This window comes from Cottoperca gobio, chromosome 17 (assembly GCF_900634415.1).
Source record: "Cottoperca gobio chromosome 17, fCotGob3.1, whole genome shotgun sequence".
In the NCBI taxonomy this organism is placed as follows: domain Eukaryota; kingdom Metazoa; phylum Chordata; class Actinopteri; order Perciformes; family Bovichtidae; genus Cottoperca; species Cottoperca gobio.
This window is the reverse complement of record NC_041371.1, coordinates 8261881-8278518: the sequence shown is the minus strand read 5'-3', so window position 1 is coordinate 8278518 and position 16638 is coordinate 8261881. Positions and strand designations below refer to the sequence as shown.

At 38.9% G+C, this 16638-nt stretch overlaps 2 protein-coding genes across 2 annotated transcripts; one reads left to right on the top strand and one right to left on the bottom strand.

Annotated features, from left to right (window-relative positions):
- The first annotated feature begins 9571 nt into the window (after positions 1–9571).
- pter (phosphotriesterase related) lies at positions 9572–14279 on the top strand. The gene is made up of 5 exons (XM_029454173.1): positions 9572–9666; positions 10369–10826; positions 11154–11419; positions 12395–12535; positions 12897–14279. Exons 2-5 carry the CDS (start codon positions 10395–10397, stop codon positions 13105–13107), a joined length of 1050 nt encoding a protein of 349 aa, XP_029310033.1. The 5' UTR covers positions 9572–9666; positions 10369–10394; the 3' UTR covers positions 13108–14279.
- Positions 14280–14708: 429 nt separating this feature from the next.
- c1ql3b (complement component 1, q subcomponent-like 3b) lies at positions 14709–16110 on the bottom strand. The gene is made up of 2 exons (XM_029454174.1): positions 15179–16110; positions 14709–14888 (listed from the first exon to the last, which is right to left on the bottom strand). Exons 1-2 carry the CDS (start codon positions 15788–15790, stop codon positions 14709–14711), a joined length of 792 nt encoding a protein of 263 aa, XP_029310034.1. The 5' UTR covers positions 15791–16110.
- Positions 16111–16638: the final 528 nt, after the last annotated feature.

Below are 16638 nucleotides of genomic sequence, written 5' to 3'. Positions count from 1 at the left end.
CACCAGTAGATAATGTGGCTGATGTTGAGCCATGATCTTCACTTGTTGTATTAATGCTGTGGAATTAAGATACATGCAGTTAATCAAAAGCGGTTTCATCCCAGCTGAGTAGGAACTCATCCATCTGATACTTTTCTTTGAAAAGAGATACATAACATGCTAATGATCATTAGGGTTAGGGTAAGAACCAAATCCAAAATGCCAGGTATGGGGACACGAAACAGTATTATGCAAGTATTCAAATCTAATGGAAATGCGATTAAATTACAGACTATGTCTACCAAGTAGTTTTAATATGTAAAAGGATTTTACATGACTATTCCTTATTAGGTTCTGGAAAACTACAAATGCATTTTGACAAATCAGTATTGTAATATGACCAGTCAGAATAATTCATTGATGATTCAAGATATCTTAAATTACAATCTGACAGGTACCTGTACTATCTGATAATGTGTATATAAAGGCAGTAAAATAAAGACTGCCACTGCAGCCTCGCTGCAAACACAGACACTTACTCAAAGTCATGGATGAGGGTGCTCCCTGTGATAAATGGATGGTCGAGGACTTGGATGGGAGTGAACCTCTGATCGGCATCTATATGAAGCATCACCTTTATCAGGTCCATGAACTGCTTAATTTCTTCAGCCTTATTCCGGTGTTCCAGAGACAACTTAAAACAAAGGACAAATACAGCAGCAGTAAAGTAAACTTTCAGATTTTTAGGAACAGGGTCTAATTAAGTCAATTTTCAGCAGCTACAACGCAATTTACCTGTAACAAAGTTTCCAAATCGTTCAGGTGTTGGAATTGGTTCATCCTGGTGTCTGCGTAAGGTAGGCAGAACGGCCAGTACTCTTCAGGTGTCTAAAAGAAGGTTCAGTGTATTTTTAGATACCTCTTAATCATGTCAACTTGTGGAAAATATATTCATAACTAGAGAAGACAATGTTATGAATGAGGTGACTCTTCGTCTTGCCGTACCATCAGTATCCAGTTATCGGGATGTGTGCTGAAAAAAAAGTTTTCGGAGCGCCACCCTTTTTGCAGAAGATGGACTGGAGGAACACCCAGGAGCTCCACAATGGAACACATCTGTAAATAAAAACAGCATCACATAAAGATATGCAACAGGATGTGCATCCTTGTTAATATAACAAAATATGTGGATGCAGAAGTACTAGATCTTATAGGACGATAGGAAAAAGGCTGCAGTCAATGACTTACTAAATAATATTCATTGTCGCCCTGGAAGGGGGGTTGACCGGACGCCAAGTATGCCATCAAAACACCAAGAGACCACATATCGATGGCCTCTGAAAATGGAGCACCCAAAAGAATTTCTGGAGCCCTGAATATTAAACGAATGTAGAACACAGAATGAGGAACACTGTCACATTTGAGCAGATTGCAGAAATATCCTACGAGCAAGTAGAATGATGATTCATATCTCTCACCTGAAAGGCAATATTTGGTGACGTCCGCCCTGTTCTGTATTATCATTTGTGAAAGCCAATCCAAAGTCAATTAGCTTCACTCTGATGGGTCGCTCTTGAGAGTTCACCAGCATGATATTGTCCAACTTAATATCAGCATGGATCAATCCAATGGTCTTCAGGAGATGTAATGCTGTGGCTATCTGCAATTCAAAATATTAGCGATGACAATCAAAGATGAACACTGACACCTCTTTGATTTAAGTGTCTGATGCTACGGTATCCATACCTGTTGCACTATACTCCTGACTTCATGTAACTCCAGAGAGAAGTTAGGCTTGTCAATAAGGTATTCATCTAGAGTTACATCAAGCATCTCAAAGGCCATAGCAGTCCTGTTGTCACTCAGTGGGAACGAGTCAATGAAGCGGACAATGTTCCACCGTTCCCGGTACTGCTCCTTAAAGTTGTTCATTAGATGCAACTGGAGATAACACAATGTCATGAAGTGAGACACTTAGTTGTTGACACAAAGTTGACACGTTCACTTAAGGAAACAATTTTGGATATTTTTGATAAAGACAATAATTAGCATTTTGACTTACTTCATAGTAATTTGGTGATTGATGGTGATTGATCTTTACTGCAACAATCTCGCTGGTGTCCTTTTTGATACATTTGATCACCTCTCCAAAGCCTCCCTGTCCCAGACGTGCCAGTGGTATATAAGATTCAGGGAACAGGATAAAGATGTAGGGTTCATCGTCGCTGGAAGATGATCCCATCTTGAATCGAATTTCTTAAAAAGAAAGAGAAGAACAGGTCATTATCACATTATAAACATCTATCTATCTATCTATCTATCTATCTATCTATCTATCTATCTATCTATCTATCTATCTATCTATCTATCTATCTATCTATCTATCTATCTATCTATCCATCTATTCATCTATCCATCTATCCATCTATCTATCTATCTATCTATCTATCTATCTATCTATCTATCTATCTATCTATCTATCTATCTATCTATCTATCTATCCATCTATTCATCTATCCATCTATCCATCTATCTATCTATCTATCGATCGACTGTAGATAGATAGATAGATAGATAGATAGATCGACTGTAGATAGATAGATAGATAGATCGATCGATCAACTGTAGATAGATAGATAGATCGATCGACTGTAGATCGATAGATAGATAGATCGATCGACTGTAGATAGATAGATAGATCGATCGATTGACTGTAGATAGATAGATAGATAGATCGATCGACTGTAGATAGATAGATAGATCGATCGACTGTAGATAGATAGATAGATAGATCGATCGACTGTAGATAGATAGATAGATCGATCGACTGTAGATAGATAGATAGATAGATCGATCGACTGTAGATAGATAGATAGATAGATCGATCGACTGTAGATAGATAGATAGATCGATCGACTGTAGATAGATAGATAGATAGATCGATCGACTGTAGATAGATAGATAGATAGATCGATCGACTGTAGATAGATAGATAGATCGATCGACTGTAGATAGATAGATAGATAGATCGATCGACTGTAGATAGATAGATAGATAGATCGATCGACTGTAGATAGATAGATAGATCGATCGACTGTAGATAGATAGATAGATAGATCGATCGACTGTAGATAGATAGATAGATAGATCGATCGACTGTAGATAGATAGATAGATAGATCGATCGACTGTAGATAGATAGATAGATAGATCGATCGACTGTAGATAGATAGATAGATAGATCGATCGACTGTAGATAGATAGATAGATAGATCGATCGACTGTAGATAGATAGATAGATCGATCGATCGACTGTAGATAGATAGATAGATAGATCGATCGACTGTAGATAGATAGATAGATCGATCGATCGACTGTAGATAGATAGATAGATAGATCGATCGACTGTAGATAGATAGATAGATAGATCGATCGACTGTAGATAGATAGATAGATAGATCGATCGACTGTAGATAGATAGATAGATAGATCGATCGACTGTAGATAGATAGATAGATCGATCGATCGACTGTAGATAGATAGATAGATCGATCGATCGACTGTAGATAGATAGATAGATCGATCGATCGACTGTAGATAGATAGATAGATAGATCGATCGACTGTAGATAGATAGATAGATAGATAGATCGATCGACTGTAGATCGATAGATAGATCGATCGATCGACTGTAGATCGATAGATAGATCGATCGATCGACTGTAGATCGATCGATCGATCGATCTACATATAATTCTGTGAGAACTACTTTACAAACAATGAGACAGCAGTAGAAGTAATTCATGAGCAATTCATCACATTTGTAACCGTTTTGTAGAAGAATCCAGAAACTTTCAATACGAGTCATTTTTAAAGGGGTAATATTATTCTCATTTTCAGGTTCATACTTGTATTTTGGGTTTCTACTAGAACATGTTTTAATGCTTTCATATAAAAATGGTCTTTCTGTCCGAAACGCTCCGTTTTAGCGGCTGTCTCTTTAAACCCTCCTCCCTACAAACAGCACTAATAGTATGAAATTGCATACACCTTCTGTCTCTAATGCATTTCGATTTTATTATGCTAACATTAGATAATTACACAGCCAACAGACATATTTAGCATTACGGAAATAAGTTAAATAGGGTGTTCGCATGTTAGCTGTATCTCCATATTGCACATTGTAAATTTGACTAATCAAGTTCTCACACACTTTCTACATGAAGGAGAAATAAGCAGTGACTTACCTGTATCACAAAAGACTTGTTGAGTCAAATCAGTTGAGGTGAGGTTATTGGACATGAAGTTGATTTTGTTGAGCCTTAATGATGTGCTCTGTTCACATGCACAAAATCAAATGACAAACGTGCACACCCAGCCTGTACTTGGGATATGAGTTCCAGAATCCACAGTTCCAAAGTTCCACAGTTCCGATGCCATGTGATGTATTAAAGACACTTCCAAATTATGTTAATGAGCTACTCTTCATCCAAGTACCTCCAAACAAATGCAAAAAGTAACTTAACCCTAACCCTAACCCAACCTTTAGAAGCTTGTAATGCTTCAAGTGCTCTGAGATCATGATGATCCCGAACATACAAGTTTTTTACTAGACAGTGACAAAATATGTGTATTAGCAGGTTGAAACATAACAATAAGTGAAATAAAACATGTTTACATTTAAACTCAAGTGTGTCAAACTTGTAATTGTAAAGTGAAAAGTAGCAAAATATCCCAAAATGGAAATATGGTCTGGTTTTCAGCTGACAGTGAAATCAAAAAATGTATACTTTTAGCTTTAGTACTTATAGAATGTGTCAGTATTGTTGCACTGTTCAAGCAAATTACTTGTTTCACTAAGTGTCCACACATAACACAATAAAATATGATTGAGTGAAACATTATGAAGCAATAGCACGTTTTCAATTTATTAGAAGTGGGAAAATGTAACAAAGTAAGTGGGTTGATGTGACGGTCGAATGTAACGAGACGCAAAACCACTGGCGTGGTTTTTTTTTGCAGAGCTAACATCTGCATCACTGGTGCTGGATTTTTTTGCACCTTGTAGTTCTCTCCTCTCCTTTCCTTCGCGAAACAGAGCAGAGGAGAGAATGTGAATGTGTAAAGCAGCAACGCAGTAGACACTGAAACGTGCACATAAATTAGATAAATAACATAAGCCTCTAGTTTATTTAATAACAGAGCACCTGTTCAATGTGAAAAGTGAGTTGTGATTTGGCGCTATATATATTTATATTTATATATATATTATTTTTTTAGACGGGGTTCTGAGGCTGCTGTGTTTAACACCAATTAAAGTTTGAATGTCTGACCCGTTTCTGATTGGCTGCAGTCTGTGACACCGAATAAAGTTTGAATCTCAAACTTCTTACCTTTGCATTTGTTTAACACTCCTGAATAAAATGTCTATTTTCATGGCTCCCTGGGTACATGGTGTATTAGGGCAATTGAAGGTAAAAACAACGACAACAAAAGAACATTATTTAAATAATATAATATTTATTATTATTATTTAGAAATGTTATTATGTAACTTCAATCTCAGAGAATTTTAGTTTTTAGAATAACATAATATAGCAGCCTAATAATAAGAAAAATAATATACGAATTTAAATACAAAATTCATATAATCAATATGTAATATATATAATAAATAATAATAATAATCATAATAATACAAACAGAATAATAATCAACATTAAAATACAATTAGCCTACAATGTATTTCATGGCGGTAAGGGACCTGGATAATGGATAGGAGGGCGCTGGCCCAAAACAGATTGAGAACCACTGATGGGACATTAATGTCCTTTGGAAGCATTTGTACTCTGGAACTGTCCCTATATTTGCAAAAAACAAAGCATAAACTTTACTTTAAAGCAAAGCATTCCAATGATATCTATTGTTTCTTATAATGTATATATTAAGAGTTCACAGGGAGTGAAGGAGGAAGTTACAGTAAAGTTACTTGAAATGCTACAACAGTCTGTGTATAAAACTCTAAGATAAGGCTAATGTTAATCACATTTTCCTGTTTTTGCCAAATGTATCAAGGGTGAGGTTTGCAATTCATCACGGTTTATTTGTCCTTATAATTCATAACCTCCCTGTTATTTCTTGAAACAAACATGCCTATTGATTCACAATGCTTGAGGCTCAGAACAGCCCAACCAGCGTGAACATTACATAAAAGACCAGAAACAACAAGCAGAACACGAAAGTCAACCACTTCCGGCTTTTATTGTCATTTACATCATTCACGTTGACTAAAAGCACTCCAGTCCCCCACAGGCAAGAACAGGACTATGTGCACGTGTCTGCTTATATGTATATATATATATATATATATATTATAAATACATTTACTCAAATACTGTACTCAAGAATACATTTGAGGTACTTACTTACTTGAGTATTTCTTCTCATGTTACTTTATTTTCTAAAGCTACATTTCAGACGGAAACATTGTACTTTTTACTAAACTGCATCATTTTATTTACAAAATTAAGATTTTTGCACAAAACAAGGAGGGACATGTACAAGAACAGCTGGAATGATTTATCAATGTATTGACAGATAATTAATTGGCAAATATTTTGATAATTGTTTCAGTATTTTTTCATGCAAACATTTTCGTATAAACATTTCGTAAATCCAGCTTCATAAATGTTAAGATTTGTTGCTTTATATTTTAAATAATTCAATTTATTTATTTATTTTAACAATTGTGAGGTTACAATTGTTTGGACAAAACAAAGCATTGTGAAGGTGTTGCTCTGGGCTCTGGATAATTATGATGAGCATTTCAGAAGTTTTATAAATCAAACAATCAATCAAGGCAATAATCAGCAGATTAATCCTTAATTAAAAAAGACAATATCCCCACTTTGACCAACTACAACAGTAAAATCCTGCTTTTATATTAATGCATGAGTAATAATAATCTATTGATATAATATAGAATAGTATAAGAACCACTTTTCTGAATTGATTATTTTAACTTGTGATACTTTAAGTACATTTTTCAGACTTAAGTAATATTTCCAATTATATTAATGCGTTTACTTAGGGTCTGAATACCTATACCGCCATTTAAAAAAAATCTGATGTTTTACTACCACATCAAACTGCAAAATATGTGCCTCATATCTGTCTGCAGAGGGCACCAGACCACAACACTCGGACGAACCTGGAAATCCTGCCGGGCCTCTGGCAGTCACAGGGATATCCAGACTCCCTCTCTTTAGGTTGTAAACATTGTCTGCGTTGATGAAGTATGTACTTGATATATACTTGTATATTGCAGAAGAATGTTTAAATATAGCAAAACAAAGAAATTGCAGTGTTTTAAAGTGAGTTGAATTGTGAGTTTAAGGCATAGGCCATGCTTTTAAAACATGTCCGAATCGAATCTGACAGCTCTTATAACGGGCCTGAAGAACAAACCTGGTAACAACAACAAGCTTTCAAAGTATACAGACCATGCATCAAACTCATAATCATGTTAATGTCTGTGTGTCTCAGGAGGTCGCTCCACATGTGAGACGTGGTTTTTAGTCATCCTTCTCCTTCAGAAGCTCCTTGTGGTCGTGTGTGTCTGAAACATGTCAGCCATATAGAGAAATGGCAGTGGCAATCTTCTCTTGTCACTAACGAGGAACCCTGCAGTGGTGTGGTGCTCTGGGCTTATGAGCAACAGCACTCCGAAAACTCATTTACCATAAATAAATAAAAAGTGTAATGTTTTGACTTTCAACATTCATTTTGCATCACTGTTGCAGTCACAACTGCTGACTGTACTGCTTTGCTGTTTTTAACACATTAGTGGTGCTTTACTTTCAATTTATCAGTTTTATTTTACAAAACTTTGTGATCTGTGTCTGTTATTTAATCTAGTCTTGAGGAGTTATTTCAGGTTTTAGCTTCAGTTTGAATTGTGTTGTGTATTTTACACATATTTGTGTCTAAAAACTATAATTAACTGACAGAAATATACAGAATAGACATCTGAACATCTCAGCTCAGGACAACGTGGGCCTGAGTGGGGATGGGTTGCACCAGGGGCCCACAGTTCATGTTTGACCGAGGGGCCTCCTGGCAGGTTGTTTTAACCAGGGTAAATCTTTTTTTTTTCTTTCAATTAAGACATAAATAAAATGTGTCACCTGCACATGGACTTGACCACATCTTCCACTTGTCAGACAATAAAGAGAAAGAAAGCCAGTCAAGTTTATTTATATAGGACATTTCAGCAACAAGGCAATTCAAAGTGCTTTACATAAAACATCAAAAGCATTGAAACAAAGTGCAAATGAATCCACAAAAGGAACCAAGAGAATAGGAAATTGAAACATGCTAAAATAGGATAAGATATGAATAAAGTACAAGAATAAAATACAGTATAATACTGAAATTAATCATTATTTGATTTAAAGAACGATTTATAGAAGATTTAAACAGCCTTGAACATGAACTTCACAGCTGCTGGTCTGATCTACAGAGTAGTGATCTTGCCAACAATAGCTAGCTTGGGCTCCACAGTATGTGGTTGGTGATCTGCTCAGCCGTTTGCAGGGATGGTCAGTGGTGACTGGCAAATGCTGCTGTGGTGTCCATCTGCTGAGTGCGGAGCACAGAAACACCAAGAGTCACAGTCTGTCTCTCAAATCCTGTTCATCCGATCCAATTTTAAATGACAGCTGATCAGTTATTTGTTAACTATTTGCTTGTAATTGAATTTGTGTGACCACTACAGGTCTGAAATGTGTGGTTTCTGATAAGTTACACTTAATAAGTTAGTTGTAACATTTGCTTTTTAAATGGTAGTTAAGGAGAGATACAAGCAAAATATTGTTTTTTAATGCACCAGTCAATTTGGAGATTTTGGGCTATTTTGCTTCCATAACATATCTTTTTTTTATTTGCGTCTGTAGATTTCATCCTAAATTATAGGATAATAATATATACCATTAGATAACGCATTTTTTGCATATTTGAACATACCAGTTCAGAAACCTCTAATAAAAAACATTAGCCAGAAATCTATACTTCAACTAACTCTCCAGTTTCATTCCTTTTTATTTTGTTTTTATAGAGGGGTTTGTTCATATAGCATTCTTAGCCTGATTTATACAAAAATAAAATCCTAAAAACATGGCGAAATTTGATTTATTTTTTATTTTATGGCTGTTGACAGTATTTCCCTAATTTAGGTGATACAGAGAGAAACCTAAAAATACCTCGTACAAACCTTTGACTCTAATGTCAACAAAATGAAACAAGAATTTTGAACATGGCTTTATCCAATGCTCAGATTTATCTTCTGGAAATGTTTGCAAATTAGAATTAAATAAGATAAAGACTGATTTGTTGTTAAAGGTTAAAACTCCATACGTGTAATTCTTTAGACAATGTTTGCTTCTGTCTGCCAACACGTGTGTTAATTAATAAAAACATGATTTAAAAAAGTAAACAATATAGAAACCGTTTCATTTTAATAATAAACGTTGTATTATTGAGTTTCTGCTGTAATCCCGTCATCAGATCTGTAGTATCGTGATCTCTCGCGATGATTCACAATTTCTGTATTTTATCGCTCCGCTAATCTGTGAGCGGAGCAACTGCAGCTCGGCTGGTGGTTGAAGTGGACGGCTATAAACAGAAAACAAGGTCAGCAAACTGTCTGTCAACAGTTTAGACACGTTGTAGGATTGTAGTCGATGACACTTTGAGTTTCTGCTCATCTCGTGCTGCAGCTCTCATTTCGCTGCACACCATTTTGGTTGATTTCAACGAGTTACACTTTGCACGAACACAAAACGTTGCTCTTTGTGAATTAACGACTAGACTACCCTTCTGAAGGGATTATAGGCTACTGATGTTTCGCAAACTAAACTGAACTCCTAGACGGACACTAGGTTTAGTTCTCATAAAGATAATGTCTTGCACTCTGCAGTCCAAAGGTCACTCTCCTGCATGCACTGTGAAGTCAGCTGGTCACTGAGTTATGAGAGTTTTGTTTTTACAAGCGTGCTCTCCTGTCTGTGACGATGTTACCACAAACGTTACCAGATCTAATATTTGTGTTATGTTTTATTTATAAATTGGACTACATACGTAATAAGTGTCGTACGTACATGTAGTAAGGAAGAAAGCTTCTGAGTTTATTAATATTTAGGAGATTTATTTTTGATATATCCCATTTATGACTGTAAAGTTTCGCCTTTTAATGATTTGTTGTTATTTATTTACGGTGATTTTTCTCTTTCTTTCTCTTATTAATATTAATTTCTGTATTTTATATAATTCAGGGAGATGTCCTATGTGTATAACTTAAATGTATAAAAACAAAAATAACATGTGCCATTTCAGGTTGTTGGAATCCCTGAACACCAGTCATGTCTGAGTTGAGTGGGAAGGTCCAGACCGTCCTGGGTCTGGTGGATCCGGACCAGCTGGGCCGCACCATGACCCACGAGCACCTGACCATGTCATTTGGGTGCGGCTACTTCCCTCCTCCTTCGGGCGACGAGGCGGTGGCAGAGAACCCGTTTCAGATGCAGCACATGCACTGGCTGAGACAGAACCCCTACAGCTGCCACGAGAACCTGCTGCTGCAGCAGGAGACCAGCGCTGTGCGGGATGAGCTGCTGGCCTACAGGAAGGCCGGTGGGGGCACGATAGTGGAGAACACCACTGTGGGCATCGACCGGGACCTGCCCACCCTCAAGCAGCATGCTAAGGACACCGGGGTTCACGTCATAGCAGGAGCAGGGTACTATGTGGACTCCACCCACACTGAGGCCACCAAGAGAATGAGTGTGGAGAAGGTGAGGCCCAGACTGAGTGTAACAGCAGCCAGTTTGGCCAAAACCGGGCATGAATACTTGTGTCAGAAGGTTTTAAACAATTTTAACTGTATTGTGGAAATTTAAAGAAATGCTTCTTGCTGCTCTGTTGAGCCCTTTAGTAGCGGTGCACTGAGACTGTGCATGTAATCTTCAAGGATGTTTAGAAAGTATTATTCAAACCTAACATGTGCTCTGTGTCTGTGTCCTGTTAAAGGGACTAAGATCTAAGGACATACTAAGATGTCAGAAAAGAGTCATTTGAATGAACCGATACGTCTTAAAGATTCCTCATTTCCTTCCCGTCAGCTCACAGACACCATCGTCAGCGAGGTGCTTCATGGCGGCGACGGTACAGACATCCGCTGTGGTGTGATCGGAGAGATCGGCACCGGCTGGCCCATCACGGAGAGTGAGATGAAGGTGCTGAAGGCCACAGCTCACGCTCAGATCCAGCTGGGCTGCCCCGTTATCATCCATCCCGGTAGGAATCCCGAAGCTCCGGCTGAAGTCCTCCGGATCCTTCAGGAGGCCGGAGGTGACATCAGCAAAACTGTCATGTCACACCTGGACAGGTGAGAAGCTCCTAGAACACAGTTAGGGATTTCTGACTACTTTGTGTCCCTCACCCCTTCTCTGTTTGGTGTGATAACATCCAGCAGACTTCCTGCATTATAGAGACATTTACAGGCTGCACATTTCCCTCATATAGTCATTTAATCGTTGACTATAAGCATAGTAATGTTTCAGTTATTGTGTTTATAGTGCATTAATGGTAAAGTGTTCTTATAGCTTAAATGAGGCTGGCGTTACCATCTTTGTAGATGGATACCATTCATTGCATATGTATTTATTGATGATATCAAACTGAACTTCAGAGACTTGTAGAAACATTATTTTTAAACTCTAGAAATGTATCGGATTGTCTTCAGATCATCAATAAATGTGACAGAAGAGGGAGAAAAGGGTGAATAATACTTAAATTAATATTTGATCTTAATATATCATTTGTTTAACACGTTTTTTTTCCACTTTAACACAATTCTTTTGTTTTGTTTTTAAAGAATTTAGTACACAATTGTCAACAGTTTGTGTTTTCCCCTCATTCTTCTCTTCAGGATCTTGTTTGCCGCAAACAGCAGAGATCAATATCCTCCAGCAGCACGAAAGATATCTTTTGAATCTATTGGGAGATAAAAATCTTTAAATGGGTTTAAATGGACGTGCCCTTTTGACTGACGAACTTTTAAATGTATAATGTCGATTCACATGCTACTTTTTCCGTCTTCATTCCAAACATTTAGCTCACAGTGATGTTAGATCAGAAAGCTTTATCATTCTACTTCTGATCCCAATATTTCTTAGTGCTGCTTTCACAACACTGGTATTCTTCATTCTTAATAAAGTTACATAAATTGCATTGCATTTTACCCTTATTCAGTAATGTTATTCAACTTTTCTTTTAAACAAACAGGGAAACGGGATAAACTTCTTTTTTTATTCTGCATGCATCACCTTCATATCAGTAACTTTCTCGTCTCTTCCTGCAGGACTATATTTGATGATGGTGAGCTGCTTGAGTTTGCAAAGCTGGGGAGTTACCTGGAGTATGATCTGTTTGGAACCGAGATGCTCAACTACCATTATAACCTGGAGGTGGACATGCCCAGTGACAGCCAGAGAGTGAAGGCGTGAGTAACACTGACATTTAAATATGACTTCATTGTTCAAATCCGAACTCAGATCCATCTTAAATTTCCTTTGAGAAAATCCCTTAATATATTCTTTCATATTGATGTATTGCGAGCCACATCAGGTGTATATCATTGAGAGCAAAATGCTGCTTTTGCGGGGTTTTTTCACAGAAAATGTGAGACACTAATCTCCCTCCGCAGCGCAGGACGGTGCGTGTCACAAAGGAGGAGTGATGAATGACGGGCCGCATGTTAGACGCGCATATGCAAAAATATATCCGTTTGTTTCTAACAAGATGGGTCAGTCGTGTAATGTTTAAGGCCCCTCGTTTTTCACGGTTTCTTTGTCCATGCTCAGCTTGGCGTTCCTCGTGAAGGAGGGCTACGACGACAAGATAGTGGTTGCACATGACATCCACACCAAGAGCCGTCTCACTAAGTACGGCGGCCACGGCTACTCTCACATCCTCAACAACATTGTGCCAAAGATGCTGATGAGGGGCATCTCGCAGCGCCAGGTGGATAAGATCCTCATCGACAACCCGAAGCACTGGCTGACCTTCAAATAAAGCGAAAAGAGAGACCAAAGCGTTTTGATTTAGCAAATATTTGTTGTGAATGTTTGTGCATCAATTTGTCTTTAATTGCAAAGCGCTTGAACTTTCCAGCGTAGCAAAATGTTTTGTAATGTATTTGTAATGGAATATAATTACAGGCTGTTGATTCATCCAGCTGAACGAGTTTTTACAGAGGCCCTCATTAATTAAAACTTGATTTTGTATTTGTGATTATACATTATTCACTTTGTAAGCAAATAATATGAAAGAGCCTCGCAGGATAACAGTGCCTCTCATTAGCAGTCTTGCTTTGGTCCCATTTATATCGCAAAAAATTGCTTCTTTTTTTTCTTGCCTGCAGAAATGCGAATGCAATCTAAAACAAATATTTTCCTTTCTCTGGAGGTATTTTCTACTGCGCTGCTCACAAATATGGTGCTGATTGATTTTTCAATGTCAATGTTGTTGCTTTCGCTGCATTTTTAAGTGACATTTCTGCAAACACGTTTTAGGGGAATAAAATAATGAGCGTGGTAGTAATCAGTATGCCGCTCTGCTCTCGACACAATGCGGCTGTGCTAGATGAGTTGTCCTGTTGCCCCTCAGTGGGTGTCTGGGTGTCTATGGGAGGCTGACTGGATGAAGGACATGTTCTCCTCTCATCTGGGAACAGGTGGCCTCACAGGGTGACTTCACCACATGATCAATGGCATGATCGCCACAAGTGACTGCGCGCCGTGGAAAAACTATATAACTTTGATTAATCTTCGTAGAGGATTACAAAGTGAGCCGGCAAGGTTTAATTTGACACGATAGTTTGCACATTAGCTGACAGTCTTATGTGGAGGGGCTTCGCAATCAGCAGGCAGATCGATGAACGTCGGGGAAACATTTCTGTCAGTGTGACTGTCCAGTTTTTGTGATGGTGACTAACCACCAGACCACCCTGTCGCCCCAACCAGCTGTCGTTTTGAGACACGAAAAATGAGTTACAAAGATGATTTTGTCACAGTGCTTCAATATGAACATCATAATGGCCCTTTTACAGAAGTGTTTGTATGCTGCACAGAGTTTAAATGTCATTTTTTATAATCATGCATCACGACGGGCTTTTAACATTTCTTCACTCAAAATGCGACAACTATCAATTATTTTTGAGAAATAAAACACACATGGACTAATAACACTGTGAACAGAGTGGTGATTATGTGAATATAATTGTGCCTCTATAATTAGGTGCTAAAGGCCGATACATTGAACTTTCAGTCTACACTCACTCAGCATGTGTTACCACAGCAGCATGTACAGGTTGTTTTACATATCTCATGTTGTAAAGCTAAACAGTTCATTCAGGGTGCAGTTAGTAACACTAATCAAACTGACAAGGGTACAATTCAACGCTGTAAACTTTCAAATGCATTATTCTGTAATTAAACTGTAAGCTCTTCGCTTTTGCAAAGTACAGTTCTTTTATTGGCATGACGTCCTCCACATCTTTTATGAACGTTTTTGCAATATGGAAATGGTGAGCTCTGCCTCTCATAATCCATCTGACCGTGAACTGAGCATGAGCAGTGAAGCAAGCTATGTGCACAGCAGATCCTTTCCGTCTTTCAATCGGCGTACAACATAAAGCCGGAGAAGGTGCTGTACTTGTTGTTGTTGCCCCCGTGCGCCTTTCCGCCGTCCAGCTTGATGTAAATCTCGTCCCCGGGCTCGAGGTGCAGGACAGCGCTGTTGCTGGCGTAGTCGTAGTTCTGGTCGGCGTCTTGTGCGATGGCACTGGCTCTCACCTGTAAGGGGGAAATTGACATTGCTGCTGATGAAACTGGTCTTTATTTTGAAATCAGAACCGGGGACAGCTCCACCAGTGACGACATTTCAAACTTAGAACAACTCAGACAACTTCATTGTAACCATGTTTATATGTCTCTTTCAACCGTGCGTAAAACGTATGCGTGAAATAGAAAAAGTACACATTTATTCACCAAATGATTGCCTGTTACTGTTTATAATAAACAAAAACTAAACAGTAAAGCAAATCAAAAATATTGTTACGTAATTATATCATTAAGCGTCTTACCTGGTTGTTTTTACAGAGGTCAGCCCACATGCTGGTTCCATCTCCGCCTCGCATCAGCACATGATAAACAAAGAAGTAAATCCCCGGTATTGAGCAGGTGAATTTCCCTGAAGAGGGGTCATAGTGGTTGCCCAGATTTGTGACAACATCGTCGAATTTCAACACTTCATATCCCTCGTGCTGCTTCTTCAGTCCTGCATAGAAGGCAATCTTTGGGATTGTGTTGTAAGTAGCGGCGCTGATGGCACCGTTAGGCCCGTTTGATCCAGGTGCTCCGGGTGGACCCGGTGCCCCTCTCTCTCCGGGCGGACCAGTAGGTCCAGGTGGCCCGGGATCACCAATAGGACCCCTCGAGCCCATCCTCCCCACGCGTCCCGGCTCTCCTTGAGGTCCTTGGATGAAAGTCGGAAGCGACTGAGCCAGGCGGTTGTCTTTGATCGGGTTGGTTGCCTTGGCCGTGGCCGTGGCTGCAGTCCCGTGGGAATCGCACACCATTTGACAGGACCCGAGCATCTCGTAGCGGGCTGGTGTCCCGGCGGTGTTCACCACCACCGGGATCAGCACCACTAACACCAGCACCAGCGCGACGCCACAAACACCAGTTGCGATCATCTGCGCTCTGCGGATTCGCTGTGTTCTCCGGAGTGGATGGTCTTCCAGCCTGCTTGTGGACGATAGTTTTGCAGAGGTAAAAATTTCACTTGCTCTTGTTTTATGCCGCAACTTTTGGAGATATAATAGTCCTTTAAATGTTTATGCGCAAAAGTAACCATCCACAACTTTTTACGCGCTGCAGTATCCGTCCAACTAATTCATCTCCACTTATCTCTCTGCAAGAAAAACAACAATAAAAAACTTTCTGGGAGAAAGAATTAAACTGTCTGCCTTGTGTGGTTATCAAGCACAACGTCAGCTGCGCAAGTTTCTGCCCACCACGATGCCACAGGAGAGAATGGGCTAGAAATGAACTGTTACTGTTGTGTTTGGAGAGTGAGGGGAGGGGTGGAGGTGATGGATGGGATAGAAGCCATGCATTTCTTCAATCAAAAGAGAGCTAGGGAAACATATACAAACACTGATGCAACTTTGAAGCTCTGAAACGTGACCGCTTTATTTTATGCATTTGTTCGTTGAGTCAGAGAGCTACTTTATATCATTCAACGGGTTTTAACACTTTTCTTTTCTATTAATGATTGTAACGTTACATCCCACAACATGTCATTAGAACTCTTCCCAACAGCTCTAAAGGTCTTAAGCATAATTAGGCCCATTAATGACAGAAAGCTATACTCCTTTGGCACCTGGTCACACCTCAGTGGCTTCCCATGTCCAATTTATCACTTGGAGAAAATCTATAGAGCCACTGAAAGGAAGGAGGGAGTCACTAGGAGCTGGCAGTGAAGGATGACTTCACACAAATATACTGATGAAATGCCTGAATGCTGAGGCATTTAGAAGGG